Source organism: Canis aureus, chromosome 22 (assembly GCF_053574225.1).
Source record: "Canis aureus isolate CA01 chromosome 22, VMU_Caureus_v.1.0, whole genome shotgun sequence".
NCBI classification, from domain to species: domain Eukaryota; kingdom Metazoa; phylum Chordata; class Mammalia; order Carnivora; family Canidae; genus Canis; species Canis aureus.
The window spans coordinates 46,804,474-46,823,948 of record NC_135632.1 but is presented as its reverse complement, the minus strand read 5'-3'; the positions used below and the strand labels follow the sequence as shown (position 1 = coordinate 46,823,948).

Genomic DNA, 19,475 nt, shown 5'->3' with positions numbered 1-19,475 from the left:
ATAGTTAAAAAGAAAACAAATGAAACTTCGTGTCACTTGTTGAATGGGAGGAAGTAAAATCATCCCATATATATTATGAATATTATTAAATATTGCATTTAAAAGAATACTATAATATAATCAACAATATATTAATTGAGAAGATAATTTTTCTCAAAAATCACTTGCTTAATCATCTAGCACAAAAAACAGTACAAGATGATTAGTTTAGAACTATTTGGAAAGTGGAAGATTCTCTGTCCCTCTGCAAACGTCGCAGGGGTTCTAGATGTAGGGAAGCACTGTAATAGTCGAACAAGTTAGGAGATGGCCTTTGGTGAAAGCAGCTGGCCTGGGGAAGCAGATGAGGGGGCCACTGCTTTATGTCTTGTCTTTGATGTGATAACAGAGTCTCCGTTAAATGGGCTTATTAAAGTCACCAGAAAAAGATTGAAAGGCGCCTGCCGGAGCCCAGGATGCACTCAGTACCCTTTTGCTCTGAGATAGCTTTAGATGAAGGAGAGCGCTCCTTTCTCTGAGTACTCTGATCAAGGGGAGCACACGAAGCCTCTGGGAGCCGCAAGCATAGCTCTGATTAGGAGACCAGAGGCAGAGGAGAACTGGTTTGTTTCTTACACGGAAACAAAAGGAGACCTCACGTTCTGCTGAATCTTTGGTAACAAACACAGGAGTAGAGCCTGGAACGAAAGGGCATACATAGTACCCTGGCTGCCCTAAAGCTACAATCTAGAGATTGGTGTTCGACCAGTGCCTGGATGACTTGCCAAATGATTCCCGCATGGACATCTGCTCCCCAGCTTTGACCAGCTTGCCTTTTCCATCCACTGCTGTACTGGGTATTTGGCCAACCTTCACATTCAGAACTGCTTCTGCTGGTTTTTTGTTTGTTTGTTTGTTTGTTGGTTTGGTTTGGTTTGGTTTGTTTTGCTACTAGAGGTGACACATCCATATCCAAGGGCAGAGAAGCATAATCACTGCATTATCCATTGTTAGGTCCATGTAAACTGGACTGAATGACAGGGCTTTGGCTGATAAGGAGATTTGGGGTACCAAAGGCTCCATACTGTCAGCTAGAAGGAGCAGTACCAGGTACTTTTATTTTGTTTCGGGTTTTTGGCAGGTGGAATCTGTCCTGGTCTATCAACACCCAGTTTGTTCTTCATTTAAGATATAATTTTGGAGGGAGTGAGAATACGTTTATTTACATAGCATCATTTGGTGGAAACACATGTCAACCACCATGTAGTAAATGCCATGCACTGAAGAACATGCTAGTCACATTACTTTCATTACTACTCGACTTTCACAAAAGCGCTAGGAAATTGGGAATTATTAGCTCCCAGTTAATAAGCAAGCGAAACAAGAAACAAAGCTCGATGATATTAGGTAACTTTCCCCACTCACAGAGCCAGTGGATAGAAGAGGTAGCCTTTTGCTCCTTGTCTGTGATGACAGAGCCTGTGATTTTTCCATTAGGGAACAGAAACTCCTTAGATTTAACACCAGAAGCCTTACTTAAAGTCTCATTTAAGTATTCCTTCAAATCATTTCACCTTACCAATAGTTGCTTTAAATGTTTGAACAAAAATATGGCTACATGTACTAAATTGGAGACCAATTTATAGCAGAGCTTTTTCTAAACCAAATATGCTTTGGGAATGCACGGGTCAGTTAGGGGCATTGTAGAAATAAACTAGATCCTCCTTTTTCCTTTCTCAATTTCCCCTGAAATATTTTCTGCCCATTGTTATCCATTTGATCTAGCCATTGGGTTCTGCTGCCAGTGAAGGAAAATGTCAGGTTCAACAAAATGAGTAGTACTGCTTGAGTTGAAACATAATTTAACTTTTTCTTTTCCTTTGCCCTACAGATATTTAAACAGTAACATTACTTAATAGTACTTCCTAAGTTATTATCAATTCCCTACAAACATTGCCATTTCCTCAAAATGGAAAGGCAAGAATCAGAGTAAAGAGTCAAATAGTCTGCTCTAATATCTAATGATATATAACTTTGAGAGTTAACATTTACTTAATTGCCAAAGCAGTCATGCTAAGTGCACAGTCTGACATATTATCAGGTGTTAGAAAGGATAATTTCTGAAAGGAAAAAAGAGATCTATGAAACCACAAGACAAGACTGCTAAAATCATTATCCACTCTCTTTGGAATCTTTATTTGAGCAGGTCAGTATGGTAGTTTGGGAATTGGTGCATGACCTAGGAGTGTACTCCTTGTAGTCTTTGAGGTACAGGGGTGTGGGCTTATTTTCTGTTGGGCTCTCCCCCCATCCTATAGCTGTTTTCTTTCTATCTATTCTGACTCCACAGACTGGATCTCCCAGGTTATTTTGCCCTTGGGCTTCCAGGTGGATTCCATAATAAAAGGCATCAGCGGCAGGAATGCTCAGTGGCTCCCTGCCTGCCACGGAATGCAGGAGGCAGGATGCGGGATGAGGGACACAGTTGGTTCTCCGTAAGACAACTCCAGCTCTTTTTTTTTTTTTATTATTGGAGTACAATTTGCCAACATATAGCATAACATCCAGTGCTCATCCCACCAAATGCCCCCCTCAGTGCCCATCACCCAGTCACCTCAACCCCCCGCCCACCTCCCCTTCCACTACCCCTTGTTCATTTCCGTTAGGTGTCTCTCATGTTTTGTCACCCTCACTGATATTTTCACTCATTTTCTCTCCTTTCTGTTTATTCCCTTTCACTAATTTTTATATTCCCCAAATGAATGCGACCATATAATGTTTGTCCTTCTCCGATTGACTTACTTCGCTCAGCATAATACCCTCCAGGTCCATCCATGTTGAAGTAAATGGTGGGTATTTGTCATTTCTAATGGCTGAGGAATATTCCATTGTATACATAGACCACATCTTCTTTATCCATCATCTTTCGATGGACACCGAGGCTCCTTCCACAGTTTGGCTATTGTGGCCATTGGGCTAGGAACATCAGGGTGCAGGTGTCCCGGCATTTCACTGCATCTGTATCTTTGGGGTAAATCCCCAACAGTGCAATTGCTGGGTCGTAGGGCAGGTCTATTTTTAACTGTTTGAGGAACCTCCACACAGTTTTCCAGAGTGGCTGCACCAGTTCACATTCCCACCAACAGTGTAAGAGGGTTCCCCTTTCTCCACATCCTCTCCATTTGTGGTTTCCTGTCTTGTTAATTTTCACCATTCTCCCTGGACACCTCCAGCTCTTAAGGCTTCTGATGATAGTGGCTCCTCCCCTAAGACTTTCAAGCCAAAGAGTGACAACAGTGCCCCCTCTGTTGTTAGGCTCTGGGTTCTTCCCTCACTTGTTCTGTTAACTTGCCTATTCATGGGTGCTGCTGTCTTTATTAATGTTCCTTCAGATTGATCCTTTGAGTGGAATACTGTTGCCTGCCAGGCCCCTGAGGTAGATAAAACAGTAGAATATGCCCCTGCTTCAGTCTGTTGCTTCAGTGCTACGTGGCCCTAACCAATCTACTCAAAATTCCTTGTGCTTCATTTCATCCTCTGTAAAATGAGAATAATAAATGTACCCACTTATAAATGATTAGCTCAGTGAATACAGATAGGTACATCAGTAAGTATTACTACCATCTTTGATGATGTAGGGCGAATGCTTGCTTTTCCTAGATTGAGTTAGTGCAAGGGTAGTCTATACTGATCCATAGTGTGACCTCTGGGAATGTTGCCTATTGGAAAATAACTGCTAATACCTGTATCTAAACTTTAGGGTACCATTGCGCTAATGAGCTTTCTTTCTTTCTTTCTTTCTTTCTTTCTTTCTTTCTTTCTTTCTTTCTTTCTTTCTTTCTCTTTCTTTCTTTCTAAACTTTGGGATACCATTGCACTGATGAGTTCCTTCCTTCCTTCCTTCCTTCCTTCCTTCCTTCCTTCCTTCCTTCCTTCCTTTCTTTCTTTTTTTTCTTTCAAGATTTTATTTATTTTTCATGAGAGACACAGAGAGGGAGGCAGAGACAGGCAGAGGGAGAAGTAGGCTCCCTGCGGGAAGCCTGATGTGGGACTTGATCCCAGGACCCAAGGATCATGACCTGAGCCAAAGGCAAATGCTAAACCACTAAGCCAGCCAGGTGTCCTGGCTGATGAGTTTCAAAAAAGAGGGTTCGATTCTGGTTTTTGTGACTCTTAAGTTCCCTGAGTCTCCAAAACTCTTATTTTTTTCCTCCCTAAGGCCCTACTGTGTGTTATCTTAGAAAAGTGTGTTGGTAGCTATTGTAGACAAGCTCTGTGAGCTTCAGGTCAGGTACACAAGATGTTTTTCTCCAAGCTCTTAGTAATAATATCATAATAGTAGAGTTTTCACATATGTGGAAAGGAAGTGGCATTCTCGTTTAATTATGAAACACACATGGATTATTTCCAATATGACACAAGACAAATCTTTAGTGTGAACATTTAGGAAACAGAAACATTCCAAGCAGTGCAGGCTACCCTGTTTGGAGGAAGTATTGTAGGAGGTATGCTCCTACAATGACTAATAAGAAAATGAGATTTAGTTCCCAGTTTATAAGAAATTCTATCTGTGATCCTGTGCAAGTGCTTTCTTTACCTATAAACCTCAGCTTCACCCCCTCAAGCTGGTTGGATCAGGCAAGTCCAGATCCACGGTCCACGTCCACAATAAGTTGAATGCCTGCAGGCTTCGTGGGGGCCGACAGAAGAATTAGAAAAAGAAGGAAAATCAGTTTGAATTATACCAGGGAATGAGAGTGAGGTCTAGGATTCTTGTCTGCTTTTCTTTTAGGACAAAGGAAGGTTGAGGCATAGCCACAAGGCACATAACCATTGGTTAGCAAACTCACAGTGACCTCCTGAGGCTACATCTCCTTTGGTTTCCCAAATGCCTCACCAAATGCTAACAGAGTTGAGAATGACAAGCATAATCTGTTTCAGATGCATTTGTCCTTCTCTCCCCCACCCCCTTTGTCAGCTCCTACCCAGATGTCCCACTCTTTTGCTTTTCTGGGCCTATTTCTGCCTCCATCTCAACAGCAAGAGGTGAATTTAGAAAACAGTGCTATGCCCTCTTGATTTGCCATTAGAAGGAACTTGTCCAGAGGCAAAGGGAATAAGAGAAAGTAGTTAAGATCTAGTCAGCTTTTCAGTCTTCTGTGGAGTAGACAAATCCTTTGTCTCCTGCCACCCCTCATGCACAGACAGAACTTTGGGTTCTCTGTTCTAAGTATATCACTTCTTCATTCTTTTCTTTCAAATTTTTGTTTGTTGGCTTATTTTCTATTATGTCACATTGCAGGATTCTTGTGCAGTGATTGTAGTAACAGTAGTTTTTCCATTGGTACTGTCAGTAAGTGCTCTTGAAATCCTGAATGTAGAATCCTGAATGTGGGCTAGGCGGAGATGCATAATACACTTTCTCTTCCTGAGGATTGTAATCTCCCTGGGAAGCAGGACCTAAAGAAGTAATATAATATAATCCAAGTCCATACAAGATGGAAAGTACAAAGAGCAGGGGAAGGTGGGACACCTGAACATATGCCTTTGGTTCAGGTCATGATCCTGGGATCTTGGGATCGAGTTCCACATCAGGCTCCTGGCAGGGCAGCTCCCTCTGCCTGTGTCTCTGCCTCTCTCTGTGTGTCTCTCATGAATAAATACATAACAATCTTTAAAAAGAAAAAAAAATATCAGGGAGGCAGGAGGTCACACATGCTGGTCATTGCCAGGTGCTCAGTTACTGGGGTGTGTCACACAAGAGGGCTCATAGTCCATCCTAACATCCACTAAGAATAAGATTGTCCCCATTTTATAGATACAAGTCAAAGAGAAGAGATGGCCTCCCACAGAGTGTGATTTGCCTGATCCCATCACCCACTCTGTAAGGGTTAAACAATAGGAATTCAAGGCAAAGGTATTTTTTGAGAGCCAAGGCCCAGCAGTGCTTCTCAAAGTATGGCCCTCCGACCAGCAGTATTAGCATCACTTGAGAACTTGTCAAAAATGCAAATTATTGTTACCAAACCTACTGAACTGGGGACCAGTGATTCATGTTTTAAATGGCCCTCTTAGTTATTCAGAGACAGGCTATCACTGAGAACCACGGACCCAGAGAAGAGCTCCAGCTGGATGGAGCAGGCAGTTGGAAATGGAAGCAGGTTGATGAGGCAGGATTGAGTGCCCAAAGCTCTGAGATGCCACCCTGCAAACCTTGCTGGGTAAGGATGGGCCTTGTACAGTACTTTCTCAGAGGTACTTCTGGGAGTAGCCTGGTGTCCTGCCAAGGATAAAACCTGAGGCCTTTGCCGGCTCTGCCTTACCCAGTGTGTTGGCATCATCTCACTGCACTGAAGAGAGCAGTGGTCATTTGGCCCAGAGGGCTCCCTCTGCCTAAGGTTTGGACCGCTGGCCTGTGCCATGTTGGGGGTTCCTCTGAGGCCAGAAAGGGATCATCAAGCAAGAAAGGTTGTGACTATTTTAAAATGCTCGTACTCCATTTGGGTGCTTTAAAGCATTTAACCATGTGAAATGTGAATATCACCCCTGAATGCCTTAGGTTGAAGGGAAAAATTAACAAGTGAATGATCTGAATCATTTCTCTTCCTGCCCTGGAGCAAGCCACTAAAAAAATGAAACTGCTCTGTCATGGGGGAGACAGCCTGCCCTAGAGGGATGATTGAAAGAATCTTCAGGACACACCATTTGTCCTGCAATTTCATTTTCACTTTAATTATTGTAAAATCAGATTTAAATGTTGACCATAGGCTGCAATTCCAGTCAGCTGAAGAGATAAGCACATTTGTATTTGTGTGGACAAGGCTGAAGATCTCTGATTGCTGTATCAATTCAGATGAAAACAATGCTTTTAAATAACAGTCTCCTACATAGGGAGATTAAAGGTATTTCTTATACTGTTATCAAGGATTACCACAATTGATTATGTAAATGAACAGAACGTGCCTCTTTATTGTCCCCATCTGGTACCAGAGGCTTTATTTTGGGGTCATCTGTTGAATATTGATAAAGAGTATTAGGACCATAAAGGAATCAGAAATCATGTTTCCCAAATTCTATCTATAAACAGACCAATACAAAGGTTTATCTCCAGATTGTTCTTGGAAAACAGCTGTAGGTAGAATGCATACATTTATATCAAGTTCCGTGGTGAATTTTGTTTTGATTCATTTTAGCTATACAGTGCATAATCTAGAATCAGTCAATCACTCTTGGATTGTAATTAAATGTAAATAAATTGAACTTTTAACTCTTTTGGCATCCTGAAGTTCAAAACTGATTGATCTATTCAGACTTTAAGGAAAAATCAGAAAAACTAGATCTTGAAAACATTAGCTCTTGGCATTTTTGCACATATGTTCAAAGAATATGTGTCCAATGTGTAACAGAAAATCTCTTCCTCATGCCTGTTTCAGTTTTGTGTTGATGGAAATTACACTTGATTATCTACTGCAGTAGATAATGTAGAGCTTGTCATCACCTCAGTGGATCCTTGGATTGATTTTGAATGGAGAGTTTGTGATAACATGGGCTTCTCATTCACCTCTAATTAAGACTTCCTTCCTGTAATTCCATGTGAATCAAACACTGATCAGATTCATAAAGTGAAAAAAAAAATAAAGTGAATAAGGGCCTCTTTCCTTCAGATTCTTGTCAGAAGTTATCTTGGTTATTTTAAGTATTTTAAGAAGGCCTAACTTTAACAAAGTTAGGCCTTCTTAAAATAACGTCACAGTATCTTGTCATGTCTCCTCCTAAGTTCTCTGAGCTGTCTTGTGTCTTCAACCAATTTAGCAGAGAGGAAAGACCGGAGATATATTACTACTGGGTCAAATGAGGTATATAATTGTAAGGAGGTCACACGGGAAACTGGGATGGGTGGGAAAGAAAATACAGACTCCCTGTCACTCCGGTCCCAGCCTTCTTGGTTATGTGCATCCCTTGATGCATAATGTGCTATGAATCATGACAAGCTCGTAGATTTTCTTATTCTCTTCCAGATTGTTAATCTTTTTCTCTTTATTTCATTTTCTAAAAGATAAAAACCCTTACATTCATTACATATTAAAACAGTAAAACCAAACTCACAGAATCCTGTTCACTCTATGTCCCTTTGTAGCTCTTTGCTCTTTTCTCTGCCCACAACTTGGTCTCACTGTCAGCCTTCTCAAAGGATTCTCCTTTCTTCCTTTTCCTTCCTATTTGACTGCTTTGCCCATCACTGCCTTTGCTTGTGTCAAGATGACCAGCATATTTTTGAACTGAAGATCTCATTCCTTCTCTTTGTTGGCAATTCTACAGCTTTAGTCATGAGCATATTTCTCTTTCTTGAAATACTCCTCTCCCTTTTTTGATGACACCATTCCCTTCTGGTTATTCTAATTTTCCCATCACTCATCACTCTTCTATTCAAGTGTTGCATTCTCTCAAATCAGTATTTGAATATTATGCCTTAAGGCCCCATCTTGTTTGTCTTCCCAGTCTGTACCCACTCATAAATATATTGTCTTCAAGAGCAACTATGTCCTGATGACTTCTGAATCTGTGCCCCTAAGAACAGTCTGATGGCCTGAACTCTACACCTCTTTCATTCATGTGTTTCCTGCTCCTCTCCATTTACTTGTCCCTCTTATATTTACTGCTAAGCCACTATAGTCAACTCCCCTAAGCAGACCAGGACTTGAGATTGATTCTTGGGTTTTTCCTTTCCATCACTCCACCCTGCAGTTCCTAGATGCCAGTGTCTGATGGTTCACAGGCCAAGTATGTCTTTGAGGTGTCCATTCACTCCACCCCTACCAATCCAATGCATGTCTTCATTGTCTCTGCCCTAGATGATTGCCATGGCCTCCCAGGAGGAGATTCCCTACCTCTAGGAATGTCACCCCCAAGTGACTCCTGAAGAATATTCATGAAATGGCCATCCATCATTTTACTGTTCAGCTTATTAGCCTTACATGGCACCCTAAATTTTTCAACATTAAGTTCCAGTTTTATAGATAGTGCTCAAGATCCTAGGATTTGAAGACAACTCCTTTTCTCTCCCCTTGTACTGCCTCTCCCCACTTCTAACCTGCTGCCACCCCTAAATACTTAAAATTCTTGAACATATTTGGGCTGTGGGATTTTCATAAATCTGTGGGCTTTTCATAAATCACTCCATATGTTTTACCTCGTTTATCCTGATTATTCCCACTTCATCCCACCCCATTAGAAGTTACCTACTATTTTCTAATACTAGGTTCAAATGATCTCCTAGAAGCCTCCTATCATATGTTTCCCATTTCGTCACTCTCACCACAAGTAAATCTGCCTCTCAGTGATCCTAGAGTCTGAGACATGCTTCTATTCCAGGGCCATCCAAATTTCTATTCATAGCTGGTTGCCACCACTTGCCTAAGCTCTGTGAATGGCTCTTATAATCATTCTTATGCCAAATGTCAAAGAGCAAATAGTAAATAAGATTTGAAAAGTAAGGATAAGAAAATGAAACTGAACTGAACTAAAAATTTCATTGCTTGCCAATGAATTTAGGTCAGTGGTATGCCACTATGCCCAACCATCTCATTCTGGCTCAGAAGAACTGTTGAAAAAAATCAAGGAATCTTTCCAGCTAGTTCCTAAGGTGTTTGTAGCTTGAAATAGGCCATGTTGGGAATATTTATGCTAGGGAAACCAGGAAGAACTACAAATAAGGACCTTTGTTTTTCATAGAATCAGTTTTCCAGTGGATGACTGTTATTCATCATGGTAATGGTGGTGGTATAGTCAATTAATCCATGTTCATGTCCATCAAGCATGTGATACCACTGAAACTCCTAGATGCTTTCATGGTCTCTGCCCTAGGTCAGTGCTATTGCTTCCCAGAAGATTGCCACTAGACCAATATTATTGTTAAATGTACCACTAGAATAAGGTTTGGATAAGAACCCTGCCAGTCTGGAATTGAAGAAAAGATAATTATGTTTGATGACTTGGGAAAAATAATGCATAATGCTTTCTTTTATAAAGGGGTGTACTTTTGATTCACCATTAGTTGCCTGGAACTAGTTTTTCTAGTTACAGTGATGGGCAGATTTCTACATATTGTATCTATGTTCACAGCACTTATTTTCAAAATAGTTGGCCAGGGCCAGGTTATACCCAGTAGCCCTATGACAGTGACGGTCATTTGATCACAGTGATGTTAACCCCATGACACTTGACCTCACAATTTTCCTGTTTGAGCCAGCTGATCAACAGCAATTCATCAGCGAAGATATCTACCAAGGGGGATGATATTATACGGACTGTGATCAGAGCTATTTCCAAACTTGACTTTGCCCCAAGCCTAGTCTAGGGAAAGAGGTCCTCAAGTTGCCTCAGCAGCGGTTGGCTATTGCCCATGCTGGCTGTGTTATGCCCACAGTTAATTCTGGCAGAGGTTCAGGGATGCAAGAACGCCACTTTATCTTCTAAGACATGCAGCCTTGCAGCAGCCCTATTAGGAAAGTAAAACGTTTTTGAGTCTTTTATGCAGCTTTTCTCTCTCTGGCTTGTTGAAGCTCTCTGGCTGTCAGCATAGCACTCTGGGCCGGGAAAGTTCAGAGAATTACTTCAATAATATGACAGCCTCTTCCATTTAAAATGGGATTTAGCTCAGCTTCTCTCAGAGGCGTTCATTGAAAGTCCATGCATGATTCATTCCTCTAGTCATTCAACAATGTCTCTCATGTTTGCCCTGATTTAAAAAAGAGAGAGAGAGAGAGAGAGAGAAAGAAAACGAGCTTTGTAGTTGCGATAACATGGATCAGGATAGTATAATTGCAGTGAAGAGGCCCCCAAGCTGGCAGTAATAGGCTGGTTCATCTGATGTGTCCTGCCATTAGAAAATGACCCATGTGTGAATGTTCTCGGGGGACAGGAAAGAGGCTTTTAAGAATTACGCTCTGTGCACTATGAAAGCTAATGAGCAAAAGAACAAGTGTGAAGAAAAACTACTGCTTCATGAAGCATAGTTCCACTTAGAGCCTGTGACAGCCTTCCTCAAATTCATTAGGATGAACTGGTCTTTGCACGGGCGTGTACTGCATTTCCTCTGTTCCCGTGCAGACTCCCTGCAGGTCATTCTGCATCATGTTCCTATGAAATTAATACCACAGAATAATAAATGGCAAGGAAAAGAGGCTGGGTGCAGAAACAGTCAACAAATAAGGTGGAGGCAGACATATACACAAAGATGAAAGAAGTCCTGATGGGCTTTAACAGGGGAAAAAAACACACAACTACTTGCACTGCTCTTTTTGAAGGTTTGGGACCATTTTCTGCCATTTCACTTCATATATAAGAACATTAGAGTATCTGATTATGATTTCTAGACTAGGTATTCTTGTCCTATATCTTAATTTGTTGATATATTGAAAGATAAAAAAAAATGTCTTCCAATCTAGTCTATACTGCTCTCCTATTTTAAAAGTCTTACATAGGTTTAGGTCATGTAAACTAGGAGTATGGCATAGAGGCAAGTGCTTCAAAAGGTTAACACCTTGCTTGTCAAAGTTGAGCCCACTTGGCCTACACTGTGACACCTGGGATTTATTGTCCGACTATTGTACTAGAACAGGCCAACATCTGCAAAGGCCAGAATCAGGTGTCTGCCTTAATATCTGAAGACCTTCTGGTTCTGGGAGGCCTGAAGGTAAGATGTTGAAGTGATATTCCACTTTAGATGAGGGTGGGGTGACAGGCAAGGGACATGCATCACCCCAGATCTACCTCTCTAACACATAAGATAGTGGTTCCTCTTTCAGAAAACCATAGAGATATCATGCTACCTATCCATCCCCTCTACCCAAGGCCACCTGTAACATCAAGGTGCTATAGGTAGATGAAGCTGAAAAAGACCCCCTATCGTAGTGACAGTGTCCCAGTAGCAAGTAAAACTTGGTACAAAAGTCATAGTATTCATAGAACTAGAAAATATAATGATGGCAGTCTATAAGCTCCAAAAGTACAGCCATCTCTAAGTGGCCTGGGGGATCTTGATTTCTCCAGGCCTTCATCTGACATCCTAGGTCATTTTACAGGGTCTCTGTGTATCTCCTTTCTCCTCTTTATTTCTGTCTCTCAAAATTATTAATGCTAGTTTGTTTACAAAGGCCAAGTGACTTTCCTAGAGGCAACCAGCTACCTCAAACAATCAAATGATTAATCTTGTATTTAATGTAGGCACAAGTTACTTTTACCTTATATTTTAAGATCATTTTTGAGGAAACAGCCCAGAGTAAATATACAGGTCTTCAAAGATTGTAAAGACAGCCATTATTTGAAATAGTCCTAATAATTGAAAACTATAGTATCAGCTTATTAGAAACGAATGAAGTAAATGACGGGACTGGAGTCTATATGGCTCACCCCTACCCTACTCTAAACCATCTGCCCATCTAGTGTCCCCTAATCTGAGTGAAAAGATATTAAAATTGTTATTGAGTGGTATGAGTTGGTTTTGACAGGACAGTTATGCTCTGCCTTTGATTTTTTTCTTTGATACTAATAAGATCTTCTTGACAAACTGTAGATCAAAAGTCTTTTCTTTTAATTTTGTCAATTATTGAGAAACAATTAATTCAATAAATGACCATTGAATACCTGCCACACTGAAGGAAGTGTTAGGGTATGAGAATCAGAAGAATGTATAATAAAGAGTATCACAGTTTATATCACAGTTTAGCAAGTATAGGCAAGGATGCTGATGTCAGAAAACCACTACTAAAATTCAGGCTTTCCCTCCTAGTAATTGTGTGACCTTGACAAAACACTACCCCTAAGTCAGATTTCTCTTTTGTAAAAGGAGTTTAAGAATAGTGACTATGTCCCAGGTTATCATGGTGAGAGGTAAAAGCATTTAATTCACTGTTTGGATTAGACTAAGTTATCAACAAATCTAACTAGTTAGCTAGTTTATAATGGAAAATCTTCATTTCCATTTCCAAATGGAAAGTGTAAAGGAATTGATAGGAAACCAAGAAACAGAGCTGGGAAGATACTGGAAAATGGTCCAAATACACAAAATGTAAAAATTCAGCAAAGGGAGAGGCCAGTTCTGAATAAGCATTTTTCTTCTGATTCTTCACCAGCCATGCCACAGCCGAGTTACTGAAATTCCATCTCAAAACTATGTACAAAGAGCAGAATTTGGATTCATACACAGCTAGCATGTTCCCTAGGAACTTAGAGAAATGTTTGTATCTTCGTTTATCCAAGATAAGCAATTTTTGTATTAAAAATTATTAATTTTAATATTTGAAAAGACATTCCAGCACATTAAGAATATTTTATTTAATAAATGCAACATGTAAATTACACCAGTCGGGTGGGTTGCAGAAGTCAGTAAGAAGTGGCTGGCTTCTCATTAATTTGTTCTAGAGATATTTACTCTCTTAACTACTCATTTCTTCATCATCACCTCTGTAACCAACAGCAGCTGAGGCAACAAAAACCTGAAAATGCAGTTTGCTACTTTGTCATTACATTCATTTCACAATGTTGTATCTGTAACAAAATATTCAAATACTGGTTAAAATAAGGTCAGTCGCAATCATGCCAATTTATAATCCCTAATCAATGTACATTCTGATTTTTCATAATTGCGGTACATCCAGAGAAATGTTTCCTTGACAGAATATTGATGAATAATCCTCAAGTTACAAAGTCTTCAATAACTGTTGTATTTTAGTAGAAATACTATTAAATTTTCAGATTGGTAAAATCCAGACACTTTAAATTTTATAACCCCTCAATCTTAAAAGAGTGCATTCTTTTATTTGCAAGAGACATTTGTCCATTCCTAACCTTTTTACCTTCAGAAAACAAATAATGCATGTGACTTTAAAATTGAATTAATCTTCACTGAAAAAGAAATAAAAATAGCTAATGTCTTTATGATTTCCATAGCAAGCCTACAGGGCAGATACTGTTGCTGTTTCTGTTTTGTAAGATGCATTATATCTTGCTAATCCTCAATAAATATGAAAAACTGATCATTTCACAGCTCAGAATTGACAAACTGGAACACATTTCTCGTTTGAATAGACGAGATAAGCAGGTTGCCACTAGCTCTGTCATCGCTGCCGTCCGGTAGGCTGCGTCCTGGGCAGACAGTGTTAGTTCATTCTTAGGTCACTGCTCTCACATTTCTATTTGTCTATTTCTGGACCAGGGCTCAGCTTCACATTCCAAAAAGCCTCCTGTCTTAAGGACCTTTCTGCTACCTGCTGTAATTTAAAGAAATGGGCACCTCCAATTAAACCGTTCCAGGTGTAAATTTCTTGCCTGAGGAGCGAATTGAGACATGAATGGGATTCATGAATATTAATTGGGCTTTCTTTACACTTAAGTTTTCGTTTTGAAATTGTAGAGCATCATTTACACCCCACAGAAATCTTCATGTGCCCTAAGTGTGTTTACTACAGGAACCCCGCGCTGAGCTGGTAAGTCGTGGCTCTGCATTCCTGAGTATTTATATTCACAAATCCTGAGGCAGAGGCGGCCCGGGAAGGGAGCCACTGCAGTGCACTGCATCAGTGCTCTCCGAAAGATGCACCACACCCTCAGGTCTGCACCTGCCCTGTGATGAGGCCACACAGCCTCCTTAGGCCTTTTGTCTTCTTGAATATTATTTGACGTGCACTTTCTCTTCCTATCAAGACATTTCTGTTTCTGTCTAAAACAGCTCTATTATCATAAGACATTCCCTTTAGCCTCAATTTGGTTTGAGCTGGTGCAATAAATGAATCTCTCATAGGCCACCTCAATGTAGTTTTGAATATTTTGAAGATGACTCTGTGAAGAATGGTTCAATAGGCAAATATATAACCTTTAGAAGCAAGGCCCTTGCACTTCTCCTTGTCCCCCACTCCCTTCCATGATTCCTCTCCTTTTGTTCCCATCTTAGTTATGCGTGTTCTGCAAAAAGTCCATTGACACCAACAGGGCTTTCACCATGTGACCAGGTGTAAGTCAGAATTTTAAAAGACATCCCTCACTTTTTCAACCTGTGCTTTGAATCTTCCACCAGAAAAGAGGCTCTATTACGTTTATGATCACATGGACTATAAACAGTGTTCACGCATTGCCTATTCTTTGCTGTGGAATTCAATGGTAAGGAAGACTGTTGGTGATGAATTTTCTACATTCATACCAAGTTACTTTCTTACATGTGTAACAGTTCTTGCTAGCATTAATTTGATATGGCTAGGGATAATGTCATAATAAAATAACACAATAGCAAGAGAATTTTTTAGGGCCAATAGATACATGAATTAGAGTGGAAGATCCAGACAATGGATATAATAGAAAACAATGACAAGCATACCTTGGAGATGCTGTGGGTTCAGTTCCAGATCACTGTAATGAAGTAAATATCATAATAAAGCGAATCAAATGAATTTTTTGGCTTCCCAGTGCATATAAAAGTTATGCTTAGGGCAGCCCAGGTGGCTCAGCGGTTTAGCGCTGCCTTCAGCCCAGGGCCTGATCCTGAAGACCCGGGATCGAGTCCCATGTCAGGCTCTCTGCATGGAGCCTGCTTCTCCCTCTGCTTATGTCTCTGCCCCCCACCCCCCCGTCTCTCTCTCTCTCTGTGTCTCATGAATAAATAAATAAAATCTTTAAAAAAAGTTATGTTTACACTATGGTCTATTAAGTATAGCACAGAATTATGTCTAAAAATATAATGTGTGTACCTTAATTAAAAAATACTATTGATGGGATGTCTGGATGATTGAATTGAGTGAGCATCTGACTCTTAATCTCAGGTCAAGTCTCTTGAGGCCCATTTGGGCTCCATGTTGAGCATGAAGCCTACTTTAAAAAATATATCTATATCTATATTGCTAAAATATGCTAGCCATCATCTGAGTTTCTACAACTTATAAACATTGATCACAGATCACCATAAGAAACATAATAATGAGAACATTTGAAATGCTGTGAGAATTACAGAATGTGACACAGAGACATGAAGTGAGCAATAATGTTGGAAAAATGGCACTGATAGACTTGTTCAAAGCAGGGTTGCTGCAAATCTTCAATTTATAAAAAAATACAGTATCTGCAAAGCATGTTCAAGAAAGCTCAATAAAAAAAAAAAAAAGAAAGCTCAATAAAAAGAGATATGTCTGCATGTTAAAATAAATTTCTCCCAAGTGCTTCTGCATGCAAGGCATTCTGGGAGATAGTGAGGACCATGACATGGCCTTCATCCCAGCTCCCTGTCTGGTAGGTTTTCCTTATTGTATAACCTGTAAACCTGCTAAGTATGCAGCACCCTGAGCTGTACTTCTTAGTCTTTACATAGGCCTCCAGAGCATGTCCAGAGAAGGATTTGACTATGTACCATGGGCACAAAGTACATGGTCATTACTCTTAATTATATTCTTAATATGTGGTGGTGTCCTTACAAGAATTTAAAATGACTCAATAAGTTAAAACCACTATGAGGTCATTAGTAAGGTGACTAATGTGAACACAAATCAATGGGGTGTGAAAGGAAGATCAGAGGATGATTTTCTAATTCTACATTTGCCTCGCCCAGTGGCAGGCACAGGTCAGCACCCCCCGCCCCATGTGGTTTTTCCCCGGGCTTCCTCTCTTGGGTGTTCCAGACTGACTACACCTTATTTCTATCTAGTTTGATGAACTGAACTATTCTCCTAACTTAGTGACTATTTGCAAACCACTGTTTCCACAATATTTCTAAGATAAGGTAATTTTATGTATTCCAAAGAATAGCAACATATTTTCCCCTGCAGAGATTATGCACTCTCACATGCACTCAAAACACAGGATATTTATTAAGAATGCATATTGAGGAGTACCTGAGTAGCTCAGTCAGTCAAAAGTCTGACTCTTCGTTTCAGCTCAGGTCATGATCTCAAGGCTGTGAAATTGAGCAGCAAATTGGGCTCTGTGGCTCAGCACAGTCTGCTTCAGATTCACTCTCCCTCCTGCTCATGCTCTCTCCCTCTCTCAAATAAATAAATACAAATCTTTATAAATATATTGATTAGGAATTTTTAATCCTTTTTTTCAATTTTTAAAATCTGATTGTAAAACATAGTTTACCGTTTGTGTTAAAAAAAAAATCTAGGATTTTAGGGGTGCCTGGGTGGGTCAGTCCTTTAAGCCTCTGCTTTTGGGTCAGGCCATGATCCCAGCACCTTGGGATAGAGCCCCATGTAGAGCTCCCTGCTCAGTGGGGAGTCTGCTTCTCCCTCTCTGTCTGCTCCTTCCTCCTCTTATGCGCTCTCTCTCACTCTCTCTCTCAAATAAATATATCTTTTACAAAATCTAGGATTTTAAAATTTTCCTCTCAGAGAATTGTATTAAAACAGCAGTTCTACTTTCTCTCAAGAAGTCAGTATGGTTAATAATACGAGCTCTAGAAGGACCTTATGAAGTGAATTGTTTCATTTTTCTAACACCACATCATTTTCACCTAAATTATAACCTTCTTCCCAGAATTTATACAAATAGTTCACTTCCTTTAAGAATGCATTTTAAACCACTTGTGGTGGGGATTAAAATAATTACAAATAAATTATGATCCATTTCAAAAAAAAAAAAAGAAACCCACACAACTGACCCACTCAGAAGGATGCAATGGATAAAAATTTTTAAGTGCTGAATTCTATATTATCTGTTATATGTATATGGTGACTTAGTGTTTTACCAGAATATTCTCCTGGGAGCTAGAGAACAAAAGAACAGAAGAACAAAAGAACAAAACAAAAGGATATCATATTTTTCTCTTGTTGCTGCCTTTTGTTTAAGGCAGTGGACGTTGAACTAGGGTAGTGAATCATTCACTAAAAGGTGGAAAATAGAAAGTTATTAGGCAGTTTGATCTCTGGGTGAAATGAGTTTGTGTAGAAAGGTGAGATAGTAAGAGAATGAGTCCTTTAGAAGAAAAACACTTGATAATTTGTGAATACTTCAAATATCATTGAAACAAAGCAAGCAACAAATGTGAGAAGTGTAATTTATAGCTATCAAAAGATGCCAATAGAGATTACCATGTTTGTGCTGTAAAAAAATCTACCATTGTCATAACATACTCATTGGGCTACTCTGCATAACGATGAAGTATCCGTGACTATTTTGGCTTCATACTCTTGTCCGTTCTTCGAGAAAAAAAAAAAAAACACACATTCTTAGGAAATAAGCATTTGAATAACATATTGCCGATGGAGAGACTGAAATGTCTGAAGGGTGCCTTGTGAACAAGTGCTCTTAAACCCTATGAAACTTGTGTTCTTCCTGGCACAACCAGTTCAAAAGGTGGTTTTTCTTTGCAGGTTACCAGCCAGTCTTGTCTGGTCAGCAGGGGTTCCAAGGCCTAATAGGAGTACAGCAGCAGCCTCAAAGTCAGAGCGTGATGAGCAACCAACCAGGAGCTCCGGTGCAAAGCGTGATGGTCTCCTACCCAACAATGTCTTCTTATCAGGTGCACATCAGCAGCTTGGAAAATTGTGGTTTAATAAAGTAGCACTTGCCAAAGTAGAGGCTGTGGGTATGTTTCTCATTGTTTGGTTAGTGGGGTGATGGGTGCTATGCCCATCACCCTGTTAAGATTATAAGTAGAAAATGGGACATGTATGCTCCTCTAACTACTGTGGCTTTTGAATGTCCTGCTAAATGTGATTCTATACAAACTTCTTGGAAGAAAAGTCTGTGTTCTAAAGTTTTATTCATGAAGACCTTTGGCTATTCCACCATAATTTTGCTTATTCTGAAAGAAGCCTCATGACAAATTTGTAGTCATTTTTGCACACAGCCTCCAAAATTTCACCATTTTAAGTTAAAAGAGATTTTTGAATGGCATCTCAGATTCATTCAAAGGGCATGGGTAGGGCTTTACCAACCTCATTTTCTAGACTAAACCATACTGGGTATTTAAAAAATGTCATGCATCCTTTTGTGATTTATATCCTAACATACACTGGAAGTAGAAGTGAAGGGTTAATGACATGCTTTGACTGTTAAATTTGCTGCACCAGCTACTTCTGGCCCTTAAAACAAAACAAAACAAAACAAAACCTATCCTTGGGCCTCTTACTTGACAGTCCTATTCACATTGCATCAGTTTTTACCTACAGCTCTGTTTTAGATTGTCCTCTAAGGCTGCAGGTTGAAAGTGGGTTAGGTGCCTGGGACAAACCCTCTTTTGCTCTATGGCTCCAGGCCACTTTATTTGCATGAAACAAGAATGGGAGTGTCTCTTTCCAAACAGAGAAAACACTGGCAGGTGATCCAAACTGGGGTCCCCTGAGGGAGGGTAATGAGAAAGGAAGGAAGGAAACTCAGAACACCTTTTGAGCAATCCCTAGGCTTATCCCAGCACTGTACATCATCCCTGTAATCTTTTCAGTGGCACTTTGAAGAAGTGCAAATGGTCTAGGCAATCAGAGAGAGTAAGTGAGTTGCCCAATGTCAAACAG

The 19,475-nt window shown here is 40.0% G+C and overlaps 1 protein-coding gene across 26 annotated transcripts in view; it reads left to right on the top strand.

The window, feature by feature from the left end:
- Positions 1-19,475, top strand: part of ARPP21 (cAMP regulated phosphoprotein 21) — a 155,144-nt gene that overhangs the window by 134,717 nt on the left and 952 nt on the right. For all 26 annotated transcript variants that reach the window (XM_077865884.1, XM_077865885.1, XM_077865886.1 and 23 more), the window contains one exon: positions 18,333-18,481. In XM_077865884.1, coding sequence (XP_077722010.1) covers positions 18,333-18,481 — 149 coding nt within the window. The remainder of the gene's footprint in view (positions 1-18,332; positions 18,482-19,475) is intronic.